This window comes from Cryptomeria japonica, chromosome 4, assembly GCF_030272615.1.
Source record: "Cryptomeria japonica chromosome 4, Sugi_1.0, whole genome shotgun sequence".
NCBI classification, from domain to species: Eukaryota; Viridiplantae; Streptophyta; class Pinopsida; order Cupressales; family Cupressaceae; genus Cryptomeria; species Cryptomeria japonica.
The window spans coordinates 34,161,468-34,179,899 of record NC_081408.1 but is presented as its reverse complement, the minus strand read 5'-3'; the positions used below and the strand labels follow the sequence as shown (position 1 = coordinate 34,179,899).

At 34.7% G+C, this 18,432-nt stretch overlaps 1 protein-coding gene across 1 annotated transcript; it reads right to left on the bottom strand.

Annotated features, from left to right (window-relative positions):
• Positions 1 to 258: 258 nt before the first annotated feature.
• On the bottom strand, positions 259 to 4,218 carry LOC131079292 (bifunctional dihydroflavonol 4-reductase/flavanone 4-reductase). Its single transcript, XM_058017200.2, has 6 exons — positions 4,015 to 4,218; positions 1,877 to 2,046; positions 1,544 to 1,747; positions 1,239 to 1,398; positions 741 to 933; positions 259 to 642 (listed from the first exon to the last, which is right to left on the bottom strand). Exons 1-6 carry the CDS (start codon positions 4,148 to 4,150, stop codon positions 498 to 500), a joined length of 1,008 nt encoding a protein of 335 aa, XP_057873183.2. The 5' UTR covers positions 4,151 to 4,218; the 3' UTR covers positions 259 to 497.
• Positions 4,219 to 18,432: the final 14,214 nt, after the last annotated feature.

Sequence of the window (18,432 nt, the reverse complement as noted above, 5' to 3'; positions counted from 1 at the left end):
CTTATATGAAAATGATATTCCATTTATCATCTGTACATCAATTTGATTGAGATATTTTAATAATAAACATTATAAATGTTAATTATAATTTAAGTGAATCCCTTGGACTCTTCTTCACACACAACTTATCTTTATATGAGATTCTATTATAGAACTAGTATACCTATATTCTAAAACAAATATGTAAAATAATGCTGAGAGATATCACATAATTGTCTTGCATGTTTATTAGTTGTTAAGAAGGAGATGGCGCTGAATAATGCTGCATTCTTTCACTCTCATTAAAGATGTAACAGTTTCATATACTTAAGAAACAAAATGCAATGATTCTATTGTATTCAAAGTAATAAAACTTATTTCCCTTGAATTCTCCTAAAACGATAACCTACTTTCTTATCTAAGATTTAAGGTTTTATTACAGAGTAAAAACTCCTTTTAACAGAGAATAGAAACTACTCATTATTAATGAGCACGCTGCTTGGTGCCCTAATTCAAACCTACGGCAGAAGCCCTTTCTCCAGACAACTTTGAATGGCTCCATCAAACATGTCATCTATGGTGTACTTGAACTTGAAGCCCATGTCAACAAGCTTTTTTGATGAATATGGTACCACTGGCAAAGACTCTTCCGCATCTTTAAACCTGTAAACATCAATCATATCCCATCAACTTTTTCCATGGCGATTTCATAGTTTGAGTTCAACATTAATAAGCCTCAGAAAATTAGTATATTCACTTACTCAGTTGGAATATTGTACTGTGGGTATTTCTGAGCCAACATCTTTGCCAGCTGAACAATGGTGATATCATGGGAGGAAGATATATATCTGCCTTTTGCTTGGGGATGTTCGTACAGGAAAATGAGTGACATGCAGAGATCATCCAAGTGGACCACCTGCACTTGTCTCAATATCATGTAATAGGGCTCATTCCCTGCAAATTGACATATTACCCACATCTCAGATCCCATTATGAACAGGTACTGTATCTCTTTAATTGGCTTGGGTTATATTACCTGTCTTTTGGGTTTTGGACAGGTAAAATTTTCAATCGAACATAAATGCTTAGAGCCTCCAAAACTAGTGGGCTATAAAATTTTCCAGATATTTACTTTCATTTAGTTCAATGCTCCATTTTTTTTAAGGAATTTTTATTTAATGCAAGTTAACCAAGCAAACCCTTTGACATTCTGGTAGCAAACATCAGGCAGAAGTTTACCACATAGCTGTATTACATACTTGTTAACAGTGCCAAAGCTGCTCCCACGCTGGGAGGCATAGTCTGCATTATAAATGGCCCAACTACTAATGTTGGTATAACTCTGATAAGATCAACATTATTCTTCTCTGCAAATTCTAACGCAGCCCTTTCTCCAAGTGTTTTTGACACAAAGTACATCTGTTCATAAAGACATCACACCAATTTAATTATTATTATTAGATAATAGGCTGGATTTTCATAAATTTTGATAGGGAGAGACAAATTTCATTTTCATAGTTGTGAACATAGAAAAATTAATGAGATTAGAATATAAAAATCTTACCCAGCCAGTCATTTTTCCAGCCCTACAAAGCTCCACATTGGTCCAGCATGTTTCATCATAGATTTTGCCTGGTGTTCCCCAGTCATCAGTAAAATTCACTGCTCCGGCAGATGAGGTAAAAATCACTCTTTTCACAGACTTGGCTTTTGCACATGATCTCATGACATTCAATACCCCATTGACTGTTGGCTTGATTACTTCATTCTGCCACAACCAACCCAAATTCAAAGATTTTCCATTAAAATTATACGACTGTGAAAGATAATACATGAATGTGAGAAAATATGTATTTTAGATGACAACAAAATAAGAAAGAGTGGGAAATAAGGAAACCTCTGGATCCTGGGACTCAAAATCCATTGCAGTTGCAACATGGAAAACACCTTCACAACCATTAATGGCATTGTCAAAGCTTCCTTCATCATCCAAGTCTGCTTTCCAAAGGGTTAGTCTCTCATTGGCCCCAGGTAGTTTCAACAAATGACTGGTCTTCACTGGATTTCCTAGATATATAGAATATAAAAAAACTGGATGTATCAGATGTAACAGAAAGCATTATTATAAAGCACAGAAAGATATCATAGAGAAAAGACTCGATGTAATATATGTAAGAAACATCATCTTCATTCTTACAGAACTTGAAATCAAAGAAAAGGTAAGATTAAAATTCAAATTGTTTTACTTTAACATATGGAAAGTAGATGTATGGCTGTTTTTTTGAATCATAATGTTAATCAGAAAGACAAAATGCTAAGGTTATACTCTGATATTATTTGTCAGACTGTTGTTTTGTGTTCCCAGCTGCAAAGAGGTACCAAAGAACAAGGAAAGATGAATAACCACTTGGATACAGCTCCATTCAAGTAATACTTTATGCTCCAAACAGCTACAATAAATGTTTGATTTCCAGATTTGATAATATTTTTTAGTAGTTACATGATTCCTTGGATCTTCTCGGAATTCAATCGTTTTCATAACTGTTATGAGATGATGAATTGTAAGGTTTTTATGCTCCTCTGGAGCTGTCTTTGCTGCTGTTATATTTCTGCTTGTATGGACCTATGCCTTGCTGATTTATATAGGTAGCTGTTAGTCTGCCTTCTACAATGTAAATTCTTTTCTATTTCTTATTTCAATATTAAAAAAATAAAAAATAAAAGATAATAATTCAAATAAGATCAAGTTTAATAGCAAACTTAATAAGATATTTTACACGGTGAACTTCTAATGAAAAAAGGGTTTACAGAAAAATACCAAACCGTTCAAATATCTATTTTGAAACAAATCTTTTTATTTAAAATAAAAGATTTAACAATTTAAAGATAAAATCACTGTTCTATGGGGATATGTTCCCCCTTCAAATCAGGTGATTTTGAGAAAACATCCTTTGCCATCCCACCGCTGCCACAGATATTCAAAGACATTTTTCTGATGTCTCCCTCCAAGAAGGGATGTTCCCTTAATTTGGGGATGCATCTGAGATAGCAAGACGTCCCCGAAACATTCAAAAGAGTCCCTTGCATCTCTCGACCCCACTTGTGACACGTTGGTGTCCCTTGCAATTGTTTGGTCAAAAAGTCCATTAGAATAAAAGGATCCCTGTGCCACTAACTCTAATGGCTTATGGCAAGCAGTCATAGAAAACTACAAATAGGCATCTAAGCCTCATTTGAAATTATTCTTAAGTTCTATAAATAGTTAAAGGATTCGGTGTCACAAAAACCGAAGTGATGGAATTATGAAAACAATCTGCATTGTGAAGGTTTGAATGGTTTCAAGTCTTAATTTGAGCTTGATGGTTCCACCCCTTGACCTAGCTCTATATTGCAACAAAGAATGTGTTAAAGGTGCTACACATCAACTCCATTAAGAGCTTTGTATTTGCATCCCAATAAGAGGTGTTGCCCCTTGATTCATTAGGGGCATTGCCTCAAGCCCCTCAACACTGCTAGGAGATCTACTCTCAAACCCCCTACCACCACCACTTCATCATCTCCAAATCTAGACCCTTGGTTCCCTAGCCTCAATACCCATGCCCACATCTCAATTTAAACTTTTTAGAACACTCAAAACCATTGTTACAAAGAACATATATAATTTAAATAATATTATTAATTATTTTATATATACACTTCTCTATTTATAAATACTTAATTGCAACATATGAAATAAACGTCCTCTTTTCCTTAAATCTCTTTTTAATAAATTGTTACAACTTAAAATAATTATGATTTTACTCTTAAAATTATGTGCAAAATGAATAGCAGAAACTACACAGTAACACTGCCCAAGTTATACAAATTACACAGTAAAACCATTTAGTGGACAGAGGGCAGTTGACAAAACAACCAAATCAAGTTTGGAAACTTATTTTAAAACTGGACACCTATTAAAAAACGAAGTACTAGAAAGAAACCATCTTGACCCAAAGCAGTTTCCCTGTATCACAGATTTCTAAACATTGAACCAACCTGGGTCTCTGACAGTTGCTCTCACAACATAACCCAGCTCAAGTAGACGCATTGTAAGCCATGAACCAATGAAACCAGCAGCTCCTGTAACACAGACTGTGCCTTTCTCTTCCTTGCATATCTCTTCTGCCATCATCTTTTAACACCCTGTTGCAGCAAAATAAAGGAAAACTATAAAAGCAAGAAACTGCAGCCAAATATTGAAAGACTATAAGATTTAGTTTCTGGCCGAAATAGGAAAGTTACCTGCCATTTTATTGACATTATCGCGTGGTTGATTCCAATGAACATGAAAAGGTAGCTACAAAATTGTTGGGAAAAATACTAAAATTTACTCTGCTGCTGAAACAAGGCAGATTGCGTGTCATTTTCTACACATTATCACGTGCTTAAATTCATTCAACATGGAAAGGTAGCTAGAAAATGTTTAGGAGTATATGGTAGCACGTTTCAAGCCCACCTATGGGTTTGGCTGGAAAACAAAAGAAGCCAAGTTTGATATATTATATAGAACAGAACTGCTGTGAATTGTTTTAGAATTAAATTGAAGAGAAATTTAGACCTGTTTTTGAAAGGTAATTATTGAAGTTTAGTGATGAGATGAATGAAATAATTGAGAATTAAAAACCCAAAAACAATGTAACTATCAAATTAAACAAGAGCTGCATGGAAGCCTGGCTCATGCCAAATGTTGGCAGGGCAGCAAATAAATACTGGGAAGGACAGGGTTATGATCAGAAAATTTCGAATCACTTGCAGATGGAAAGAAATCATAAAACACTGTGCTCCGCCGTGTTTTCTGATGCAGGGACAGGGGATGGGGGTCGGGTTTGGGGATGGGTATGGGCATGTGTATGGGGCTTTAAGTTTGGGGATGAGATTGCCGTGGGTATATAATATTTGAAAAAATAGTTATTAAAAGATGTATAAGAATTGTAAATGAAATTTTAGCATATTATATACAGCTTAAAGTTTTAGATTAACAAACATTAAAAACATGATAATGATTGCATTGAAATTTGAACATTAATAATAGTGGAAAGAGTTTTCAAACCTTGGGAGTAAATCAAGAATGAATATAAGAATTGCAAATGAAACTTTGACATATCAAGTGAAGTTTAAACCAATAAACAATAAAATTTGAAACGTCTCAGAGATTTCTTCTATCAAAGGAAAAGTCCAAGGAATGGTGAAGGGTGCATGGTGGTGGGATGGTGAGGGGATGTTCCTCAGACATTTTTGCGTCTTGCAGATGCTCCCATCTCAAAAATATGTTGTTTTTTTTTGGGGATGCATCCTTGTGGAACCGAGATATATGATAACTATTTTAACAAGTATTGGAAAGTGTTGGAATCAATGAACACTGAGAGGGGGGGAGGGGGAGTGAATCGGTGTTTTGCAATTCTCTAACTTATTTAGATGAACTTTAATCCATTGGATGTATAAGAAAGAAAGTGAAATGCAAAAACATAAAGCAAATAACCACACAACTATAACACCAAGATTTTTATGTGGAAACCTGGAAAGGGAAAAACCACAGTGGGATTGAGTACCCACAATATTATAATACCATGGCCAGAAGTATGATAATATTATATAAGGGGAATGCACTTGCATTTAGGCACACTACCTAAAGCTCACTACTTAATTACAAAAGGGCTACAACTCGGAGGAAGGCTCATTGCCTTATAGGCTATTATAAAATGATTACAATGATGAATGAACTGAAGCATAACATCTAACTATGCCAAAATGCAGTTCCGGTTAGGCTCAGATCAACTCTTGTAGTTGTTCTATCTCTTTGCTCTGTTTTCCTGCTCTGTCAAATACCGAAGCACCAAAACTTTCAATTACATTCACAAAACTAGCAAATTGGCTCTTTCAGACCTCCCACGCTCATCACACATAACAAAATGATCAACAGAATCAATCTTATATATCCACACCAACAAAAAAGAATCATTTACTAAGTCAGCTTCCAAAAACCGCATAACACACAACATGAAATGTGTATCACAAAGTCAGCTCAATCTATCAACAAATCCAAATGTGGACCAAAACAAGAAGATATAGGCTTCCAATAAGTCAGCCCAATCACCTTAAACATGAAACTGATCACCGAAATCATGCCAACAAATCTGCAACACACATTATGATGCAGATGTTAGCAGCAGTAAGGTGATAAACACACAAACACACTTTGTTCTTATATCCCTTGAGTCTCTCTCAAGGCTACAACCACACGTCAAGTGTGAAATTGGACTCTTACCCCTAATAGGGGATGGCACAACATTTCTACACGCTTCCTAAGACCTATTAAGATCTTCCACAATGATACTTTGGAGCACAAGGCAAATATTGGCTTTTGAGGCTTAGACAAGCCTACTGGCATAGGCCTACCAGTTAGTAGCCCTATTTCATTGTCTTTTTGGATTTTTCTCCAAATAATACCAAACAACACCCTAACAAATTTAAGTTTCAGACACCCTTTTGGGATTACTATTAGATTCCAACAGATTGGAATTCCACCCTATTCTTGCACTCTTCAACACCTACTTGGGTCACAAGCCTAATTAATCAAGTTAGACCGGTTTTACAAAGGAGGTATATGAGAATGGGGTCACAAGAAGGTTCCAACTCTTCAGGAGGTTTCTTCTATGTCCAAATACTTCAATTCCATCAATCCAACTCATCATCTCATCATTATTCATAGTAAGCTCAATGAAACTCATCTAATCTAATCTAAACCCTCAAACAGTTTAGACTAGGGCTTGGTGGTAAGGTTACCAACCAACTCCTCTTACCTCACCCCTCTGGAATATCAAAATACATGCCCCTAACTTGCATTCTACCAATGGCTATCAGATCCCAATGAGTAGATTGCAAGTTAGGGTCCCATTTTGTATTGTAACCCTTGAAAATGGAGGGTTTCAGACATGCAGAGGGTAAAACGCTTATAAGTTCCTCTAAACTTCACTTCAAGAGGTCAGATCAAATGCATTGGGAGGGTATTTTAGGGCTCTACCTAATCAAATAAAAAATTTCATCAGTAGATATCACACACTGCATAGATAGTACGGAAAAATGTCACTGTTATGGCAAAATCAAACTTCTATTCACTTTCTCCACCAAACTTTTACAAAACTCTCAACTCTATCTTTCCCACAGTTGTCCAAGCATATATAAATCTTTTCCAATGTCCATAACCAAATTTTGAATAGTTACGACCGTTGGAGAAGTAGTTGGCATCCTACCGACAACTTTGAAAAGTTGCTTGACAACAAATGCAACATTTTGCAACGTATGAAAACATTGGTTATTAACCACTTAGAACTTATGGAAACACATCCAAGGTCATTATTTGTCATTTTTAGACTCCAAACACCTAAGACAACATCCTAGACACACCAACATTGAAAATCCAAATTCCAAGCCTACATGGCCTAATAGACCTCTAGGTTTATATGCTCACCTAAGAGATTATTGACTATACAAATAGGCACTCAATTACATCAAGGGTGATCATTGATCCAACCCATTATTACATCACAAATGAACATGTAGACACCACCATGTGCTTGAAATAGAGGTGTAGTAGAAGCTTCTCTGCACCATATTACACCAAGATAGCTTTGCTCTAGCTAAATTATCGGATACCAAAGCTCTAAACTTGCACTAGTACATTTGGGGCTAATTTTCAATGGCCTATCGTCAGAATTTTGACTACTTTTCACCGGCCTGCAGACAAATGAAGTCGTCGAAAACTCATCGTCGAACTTTCTGACGATGCCATTTAACGTCAGAATTCTCACGACATCGTGAACTCTTCCAACGATGACCATGATCTATCCTCCGACCAAAAAATTTATCAAATGGACATTGAAATTTTGACGCTCCCCACAAATATGCATCGACGACCCTCTGATAAGAAAGTGTCATCAGACATACAACATTCTCATTAGATGTTTCTTCAGTTGGCATCACAATTCCGATGGCTGCCAGAAATTTTGCACCGACGAGGGTGCTGTTGGTCTGACAGTTTGGTCGTCAGTGCAAAATTTAGTTGCCATTGGAATTCCGATAGATATTTATTTAAAAAAAAATAAGAATACTCATATGAGGGGCACCATGGTTGAGATGGTCCAACTCCTAAGAGGACTGTATCAACCACTGAGTACTGGTAGACCTATTAAAAATGGGATCAAAGGGAGAAGCTCTAGTGCTGATAGGGAATTAGCTAACCCAAATACAAGAGCCTTTAAAGACAATTTTTTGGAAAAGGAAGGGACAACACCAATGGAAGAAGAGCAACCCAATCAGGGAGATGAAATGACAAGACTTCATGATAAATACAACGCCCTAAGTGATATCATATGAAGAGACACTTCCTTTACAAAATAGTATGAGATGAAGACAACGAATGGGCATAGGAAGAGAATATGTGATGAGCAGCCCCAAAAGGACATTCAACACTACTTTGGAAAGATCACCATTCCCACCTTTACTGTATCCGATAGCTCTTTAGCAAGAGCTTGGTTGCAAAAATTGTACGCATGTTTCCTTTTGAATCCTAATTTTGAAGAAGAGGCCATCAAGTTTGCCAACTTGCATCTTGAGGGGATCTCACAAATGGTGGTATCATGGCATGATGACCCAAGGGAAAGATTCAATCACTACCTTAGAAGATTTCAGTGAGACATTGATAAAGCAATTCGATAGAAAGGATAGAGAAATTCATTTAAAAAAGCTAGCACAACTGAATCAAGAGGGCATAGATAAATAGAGAATACATAAGATTTTGAAGGAGTGGCGAGACCAAACCAAACTTAGAATTGCAAAACCTACTTGGGCCAAACCTAGTGTCTCAGGGGCTCATCACAGATGGCCGTGCCTATGTGAAGGTGCAGAGACTGCATAGTTCTGGAAACTATTTAAAACCCATCTAACATGATGGTATATAAAGGAGTGGGTATGCAACCCTTTCTAGGGTCCCTTTACCCCAGACAGTATTCTCGTCGACTACCACCCACTTAGGTGAAACAGAGACGATGACCTAGCTAAAACAAAAGGTCCATATATAACCCATAAACCAATGTTGATTGTAAAATAGTGATAAAAGTAAAACAAGTCTATATGCTTCATCAATGGATTATCTCTACCACACTTATGTGATCTCCCAAGAGTTATAAACACAATTTTGATTCTTACAACTCTGATGATAAGAATGACTCTTAAATCATACAATTTTCAAGTGATATAAAGCACATGATTATGCTCATATCTATAAAACATGATCATTAACCAATACTAGTTACCCCCTAATGAATACCCCACTCAATTTGCATAAGGGTATCATATAATAATGTTGATAATCAAAACAAGATCAATATAATATACCTAAATTTGACATCATTTCAATCATCTCGTAGGAAGCAATGGTCCTACAATCTGCTACTTAGGAACCTCGAGAAGTATGAGAATTATTAAGGATCCCAAACTTGGAATAAAATCTTATTATAATAAAGATAAAGAATGATAATGTGTCAGGATTTAATAAGAATTAATTTCTATGACTTTAAATATTAGTCCAATCGAATGTGAACTATTGTGTACTTAGCTTTCTTGCTCAAAATACAAAATCAACATTGTTTGAGATCATATTAAATTTGGTTTCAATTCACAGTAGATAATAGAATTTTAACCAGAAGTATGGAAGGTTCTATAGCAATAGTGCCACTGACTATCATAACATCTTAACTAACAACATAGGGAGGGTTCTTAAGCAACGATGTCTATGATCAAGTTGATATTTAATGGTTGCCAGAAATGCTCATCGAGCAACACTAACCAATGTCAAGATATATGGCAGTGTGATATGCTTCTCAATTCTTAGAGCCCATTATATATTTTTTAAACAACTAGGGAATTAATTAGTTTCACCCACACATTTAGCCTAACTCCACACTACATAATTTGTTTTCCAGCCATGACCATTTCAAACATTCTTCTAGTCATGTCCAACTGGAAATACACAAAATTTTAGTCTCGTTTTGTTGATAAATTATGGGCCAGGACCCATATGATCCAATGTTGTAATAAACACACTTTCCATTAATAACCAGAATAGGTACTAATAAATCAATTTTCTTAAAACCTTAGTTTTATTTTATTTTATTTTTTTAATTATACATGAGTAGCTTGTGACATTGACATAGAATAAGGTTTTCCAGACAAAGCCTACCTCATAAATTTGAAGGGGTCACTTGAAGACGAATCCAAAGTCCTCTTTTGTTTGAAATCTTTGAATATGGACATGAATGCTACACCAACACCAGATGACACTCTCAATGTACTTACCCCTAAAACTCATAGTTGTTGTCACCTCATGAAATGTTATGATTGCAAGATAAGCATAGGATGGGTTTGTTAAAAAGGCATTAGAATCTTTCAAGAAAATATGATTGGTAGGTATAAAGCTAGATTCAACAACCCTTGCCAATGCCATTCCTATGTCTTGGCAGACATGTATGCAAAATGTGGAAGCATAGGTAGGGCAATGTGATCTATTAATCCAATGCCCCTAGGGGAAAGTCGTCTCCTACAATTCACTATCAACCATTAATCTTGTTCCCCTACACTTCTCTATTCATATCCCCTCAAATTAAGCAGACCATACTAAGTTATAGGGTGCCCATCCCCTGCATGCTCATTGTCAGTCTCCTTAGTCCTTGGCTTGAAAAACTCCCCCTATCCCAATTGTGGGACTCCATGCCTCATAAATGCCTTTTGTCTGCCTAGTGGAATCAAGGAAATTGATTTCCTTAAATGCCTATTTATTTCCTTCTCTCTTAGTTGTCCATCGCTCTTACATTAACCTCATTTCAACCTTATCTAATCCATGGTGTGTCAACATAACAACCTATGCATAGCAAGGATTTAGTCTTTACTTATTTTGACAAGACCATCACCTCTATAGGCGTTGGACTGTAATAAATTTATGGCCTATCTAAGACCATGAGAAGTTTAAATGTAATGGCACATCGGTGTGCTCCACCATTTTACCTGATAAGGTGCAATGTTTACACTACCGTTAAGTCTTGACTTGAGAAGAGTCATAGCTCTATACCCCATCATTAAATTTGACCAACTCTACATCTTCATCATCTTTAAATATTTACTCTACCTCATTATATATATATCCCTAAAAATATGAGTTAGAATAATATAACTTATTATGTAATCATTTATAAATTATAACATTGAATCAATTAGTTGAGTTTACAATCAAGGTTATATATCATGTTATACTTGATAGATCACTACATGATCATTCTATTAATTTGTTCATAATTTTTTTCAAGCCCTCCTAATAATATACTCACTAATTAATAATTATCTAGTGAGGACTTATAGGCTATAAAGCCTATCTAGTTTTGATGCCAAGTCTTTTATAGTAAGAAGAAATTATCACATAACTTTACCACATGAGTTAGATGTTTATGGTTATCTAACTTTAAACTACTGTATTTATTGAATTTCTAGATAATGTAATATCATTATAACTCTAATGTCCCAATCTACTTGTATATATTTTCACAAAACAATGAACAACACAACCATAGCTATTAATAAGATTTCCCCATAAAATGCATGCAAAACATATCATCATTGATAGGATAACCGACTTGCATTTAGTAAGAGACCTCAATGAGTGGAGTTTCATCTTGAGAAGAGTACTTGCAATAAAGATAAGATATTGAAATCAATGAGACATTATGCATTCAACAATCCACAAGGAAGATCTAATATTTATGAATGAAATTGCAAATCAATCTAAGTTACATGTTTGATATCTTACTTATATCATGACAACATAAAATATATATATGCACTCAACATACCTCTTTGCTTATTTATTTGAGAGTGTTGCTAGGAATTAATAGGTGAATGATACATTGATCTACACATGAATCACTTGTACTTTCCTGATACTTTCATCCCTTGATCAAGGCCACGTACCCCCTAACACTTGAAGATTGTTTCCACCCTCTTGATTACTTGAAGTCCATGCTCAAATCACACTAAATCACAATAGTTAGTAGAAAATAGTGACCATAGCCAAGGAAGCCCAAATTTACTCATACTCAACATAATAAGAAATAACTAAATCATCTGGACCATTATTCATAACATAACCTCTTTTCACATCATGGAAGGCCAAAATTACAAGGATCATGCTTCTTCAAAGGAGCCATTGTTCAAATCCACCAAACTATCAACAAGAGTAGAAGTTATTAGGCTCATACAATTTTAGGACATATAAAGAGTCACCTTAAAAAACCCACACTAATTGCAAAACATCAAAAGCTTTCCTAGAAGAAAAGTACAATATAACATAAGGATGGCAATAGACTATCAAATAGAAGAATGATCTCCTTATCCTTAACTACTCCCAAAATATTAATTATCATATAGAAAACATATATTAAAAAACATTTAAAATCTAAAATATAATGTTGTTATTCTTTTCCTCTATCAATTTTGCTCCATCAAATCTTTTATCTAATACTCTTTTAAATTTGTGAACCTTACCAACATTACAAATGAGGAGGATGTCGATTTTAAATTTTAAAAATAAAGATGGTGAGTATGATCAATGATGCTAAGGTTCTATTCATATTGTGTAACAAGGCACAATAGGCCAGGGATAGGAAATATTGACTTGCTACTCTTCAATTTCATATGGTAGTTTAATATATATTGTGGACTTTTTTAGACCGTACATCTTAATATATATTGTATTAAATATCTCTTTGTGGGACTATGTGCCCACCATCCATCCTCTCTTTTATACATAGCAATACATTTCTTTTCATTGACCAAAGGTGGACAAAAATATTTCACTGAAAGGATATCTTAACCGATTCTCGTTGAATCAGAAGCGAGAAAAATAAAAATAAAAATTGTTGAAATATAATCTTCACAATTTTGTCATCATGAGTGCAAGCAATCCAGTGAGGAGGACAAACATGAATAGTGTGATGAGGATCAAAGCCATCCAATCTAGGAGGCATAATATGAGACTCTTTCTGAACCAATTGTAAGAGCTATTATGATTTGAAGCTTCTCTTAAATCCTCACATTTTGTTGTCACATAAGAGAAATGTGAAGCAAAACTAAGCAAAGTAGATTCAAAGTCTTAGAATGAGGTCGATATATATATATATATGGATGGATGGTAATATTTGAAAAGATATATGAAGGCCATGGTAGAAGAGAATATTTACTTCACACTAAGTGTATTTATGGAGGTTGTTGCCATGGATGTAAAGTGGGGAGTGTAAAGGAGTCTCCAGATTCATGAAGAACATTAAGGAGAAAAGGTTAGTTATATCAAGGAAAAATAAAGAAAAAGGGAAGTGATAAAGAAGGGAGGAGGAAAATAGGGCAGAAAGTGAGGAAATAAAGAGGGAGATCTAATTTATTTTGGTATGTAGCTGATATACTACTCTTTTTCTTGTTGAATGATTTTACATTATTTTGAGAAGACTGCAAGGCATGAAGTAATGCTCATAAGGCATGAAGGAGCTATGTAAAGCACAAACCATACATATGAATACATGCAAGGCATGAATCATACATGTAAACCATGAAGTAATACATAAATACACATAAGGTACAAGCATATATGAGAAATATTCTCATGGAATGGACATGCTGAAGACACAATGATCATGAAGCATACAAGAGAGAGGTATTCATGGAATACACATTTGAAAACATCTCATTCATGAAGTAACAAAATGCTAAAGAAAATGTCAAGTCATAAAAAAACTTACAAGGATGAGGCATATTCATAACTTTTGCAGTCCTGCCATGGATATCAACACTAGAAGCAACTCATACTATTAGTGTACATACAAGACAATATGGGAGTTCATTATACCTAGCAACTTGTGGTGTTGTTGTTCATGTTGGCTCTATTGGACCCTGCAATTAAGATTCAATATACATTATTCAATAAGATTAACTATGCAACATAATGAAATATTGAAAAGTGTGTTATCTTATTGAGTTTCTCTTGTTTTCAAGAATAGTTTAATATTCTCTAGGTAATAGGGCAAATGACATGAAGGTGGAAGCTCATGTGGCACCTCACCCCCCCCACCCTAACATCACTCTAAATTCCCCGTTAACATCTAACATTCATTCTACAATTAATAAAATATAACATTCATTCATTAATATCATATAGCGTTCATTAACACATAACATTGTTTAACATTAATTAACATGCAACATTCATCAATATTAATTAACACATATCATTCATAACCATTCATTAGCACATAATATCATTCATTAACACATAAAAATCAGTCATTATCAAATAAGGTAGGTTACAATCATTTTGTTTTTTTGTTTTTTATTTGAAGCTATGAAAAGACTAAGTGGAACATCATTTTCTTCATCATTTCCCCCCTCTTCAATTGTTCCTCCCTCTACTCATGATCTTGATATATGCCTAGTCCTATATTGAGGATGAGGACACTGAAGCGAAGGGGGGTCCTCTGCAATAACAAAGAAATGGGTTAAATTAAAAATATTTTTTTATTATTGTTACAAGTATCTCATTAATTTAGAGAACATAATTGTTGTGCTCTTTACCTGATGGGGCCACATCATTTTGTCTAGCCTCAACCTTAACATGCTGAACACCCTCTAGATCCTCTAGAGTTGAAATACTAAAGGTTACATTAATGCTAAACACCAATTGCAATTAAATTTGTTTATAGGAATAACAATGGTCCCTTTTACCCGATTGGGGAACATCACGTTCCTAATGTTGTGTACCCGAATCATGCTCCACTTGGTCACCACCAACTACATGCTCTAAAATATTAACAAAAAAGGTTACATTAATTACTACTCTAATTACAAATTAAGATATTTAATTGTATTAATAATTACATAAATAAATTTGAATAGCAAATGAATACCTCCACTACTGGGATGCACATCTGAACCTTCATGTGTAGGCGGTGTTTCACGATTAGCAAGCTGCATTTCAATGTCATGTACATTGTTATCATTGCTTTCTTATTTAAAGCACATATAGTCACTTTATGTTGGAACTCAACATCAATTAGATTATTGGTAAAGTATTCAAATTGAAACAATTTTCATTTAGCTTATTTACGTGTGTGATGGGTGCACAAAAATCTTGTGTTTGCCCACTCAATTCTTGTAGCTAATCAACCACGGTTGTATAGCCTTGTTAGTAGGCAATTCTCTTGACATCTTCTGTGGGCACTTTATTGAATTCAGAGCCCTACATTTTTGCTTGGTATAGTGAATTTTGCTTACATTGTTTGATAAAAAAAAACATTTACAATTTATAAATATTTTGATGCGATATTTCATTTACAGATACTTACAATTCATGCAACAAGTTTCATATAACCTCCAGAGCCAAGTTTGTGTTACCCATGCTTTTCTTGTCTTGCCTTGGTTGCCTTTGACATGTCACTCAGTCTACAAAAAGTTTGAAATATGTTAGATTATATAAATATAAAGAGTAATTAATTAGTACATAATTACATTCTTAATAGTATCCCATACCTTCTTTTGGCGTCTAGTGGTGTATTTACTTTTTTCCTTTCATTTCTTTCCTTGGAATTCATAATCAGGTCCTTCCACTCCCTCTGTGGAATCATGGGGGATGCTCGTACTTTATGTTCTTCTCTAAATAGGTCATGTATTGGTCCCTCGCATACTTTAGATATGTGCCAGCTTTTTCAAGGAGCTTGGTTTTGTCAAAGGTTTCATTTCCAAACCACTCAACCATATGGTTTGTCAATTCATCTTTTAACCTTTTTTCTTAGTCATTCCACCTTTTAAAGCAAAAACAAACCTGTTAGATTCAAAAATGAACTGAAGCTACATTTATTATAGTTCAAGAAATGGATCAAAGGATAAATATTCTAGCAATGATATGAAATCAAAATAGTGGATTAGGGTTAGTTCACATATGATGTTCCACCTTTTATATATGGTGGGCCCAAATATCTGCAATGCAATGTCACTAAGATTTTTATAAAAAATATCATTTCCTACAAAAAATTCATGGGATCATTAGTCCAAAATGAGTGATCAGAAAGTAAATTACAATTTGACTATATATAATAATTTTAAAGTACCTAGAACGTTTTGTATCTTTAAGGGAATCATTTCTTCGTCGCTCACCACCAATATAGCCCGCAACGTTCTCGTACTAGAAATACAAGAAGATCTAGGAAATGATGGTATGTTATCAACAATAGTTAGGTCTCATGCATCCTCATGTGCATCTCCTACTGTAGAAAATGAATCCACTATGAAATGTCCCCAAGACAGAACGCTTGAAGGGAAATAAAAACATAAAAAAAGATAGAGAAAAAGATGGATCTACCAATAGTGGGAGGGACAATATGACGTGCAGTAGAGGATGTTTGCATGCTACGTGTTGCTAACATTACAGTCGGCAATACAGGTGTGGCTAACCTCTGATGAGGCACCGACGACATTTGCATAGGAACATTGACAACACCTGAAGAATAATACATTAAATATATGAAAAGTACAAGAATTGTAAACAAGGATGAACCTTTATTATGAACATTGACAATATCAAGTATGATGTATTTTGGGTACTCAAAGTGATAAGCCAAGAAAATCATCATCACCTGAACTACCTTCAACACCCTAATCATGGCCACCAGTTTCATGAGGACGCATAAATTGTTTTAAAAACAACACATACATATTTTAGTTAATGACATAAAAGAGTATAAAATATAAACCATTATTGAACTTTTGTTAAAATTAAAGCTTTTATTACTACTTACTTGCAAGTTGTCTATTGTTCGAATCAATTTTTGCACTCTCTCTCATATCTCATCAGTCTGAGACTCCATGGATGCCAAAGCAACAATCTCTCTACTAATTTTTATAATAGACTTTATAATCAATTCCATAGGGTTTGTGAAATTTCTAGGGTCATCGTCGCTTAATCCAGTTGAGTCCACATCCCTAGAGAGGTGCTCAGGTACTGCAGCTCCCTTTCCCTTTCCCCGAACATCCGTATTTGACAATAATATCATTAACAATTACAAAATTAATCTAAAATACTAAAAAAAAGAACATAATAATATAACAGTTTGCTTCTATATAATTTATACAATTACAATAAGGTTTACCTGCTTGGTAGAAGTGTCGTGACCTACATCCCTGTCTGTTCTATGTGATGGATCCATGTAGCCCTGTGACAAAGAAAAATATAAAAACGTTAGCGAAATTAAACCAATAGACTTAGCAAAAAAACTTCATAATAAAATGGTATATTCGAGTCATTAATTGGAGGTTGGTTAATTTAAATGGTATATAGTACATACCACCCCCAATATAGTAAGTTTGCTTGTATCTATACAATTTAACTTGTAATCGATTAGTAGCTCTTCCCCTGCACTTATTGATTTTATCGCACATACGAATACATGATTTCCCTCGCGGACCTCAAATATGCAATTGGGTTGTTTATTAGTTGACCCAAGTCACGTACTATTTATAAAACCTGCAATATTCCTTGTTTCTTTTGGCCTTACATCAATGTATACATCCACTCATTTACTTTGATCATTATCTTTCTGTTGTATATAATTTTCTGACAGTGCATACCTATGCATACATTTTTTATATCAAACAATCTGCATCCAATTATTGTAATTGTAACAAGGTCCGACAAACTCCATCAATTCAACAACTTTGTTGTAACAAACCTTTATGTCATCCATGGAAAATAGGCCCAAACCATGTAACGATGAAGGTGCTATTCGATATATCCTATCGTTAACACAAAATTCGGTGTTTATTGGAGGAATTTTCTTGGGTACCCATTGTTTCTGTAGATGTTTGTACCCCAAGGACACCTCAATGTCGCTTTGGTCTCATCATCATAAGAACATGATCCCCCTTGAGAAAGAAAATATTTCATGTGTTTATTGAATTTTCTTCTAATCTTTTGACCTCTAGTTGATCTCCCTATTGTAGACCTACTACATGTCTCACTTTTGTTTTCTATTCCTGCATTTCCCTCACTCGAGGAAGACACATCTAACAAATACCTATTTGGTGGTACCTGCACTCCATCAAATGAGAGAGTTGGTTGGTAATGAGAGAGATATTTTGCAAGAGAGGGTAATGTTGATGAAGAAGTCGGCCCTAAAGTTGATGTTGAGATTAAAAATTGAATAAGTCTAACTGGGGCCTCAAGTGTTGATAAATGTATTAGATTTTCTGCTAATGTCGAGGTTTGAAAAACTGAGGAAGTTTGTTTTCCAAGTAATTTAAAAAAAATAAACTATGTCTATAGGGTGTATT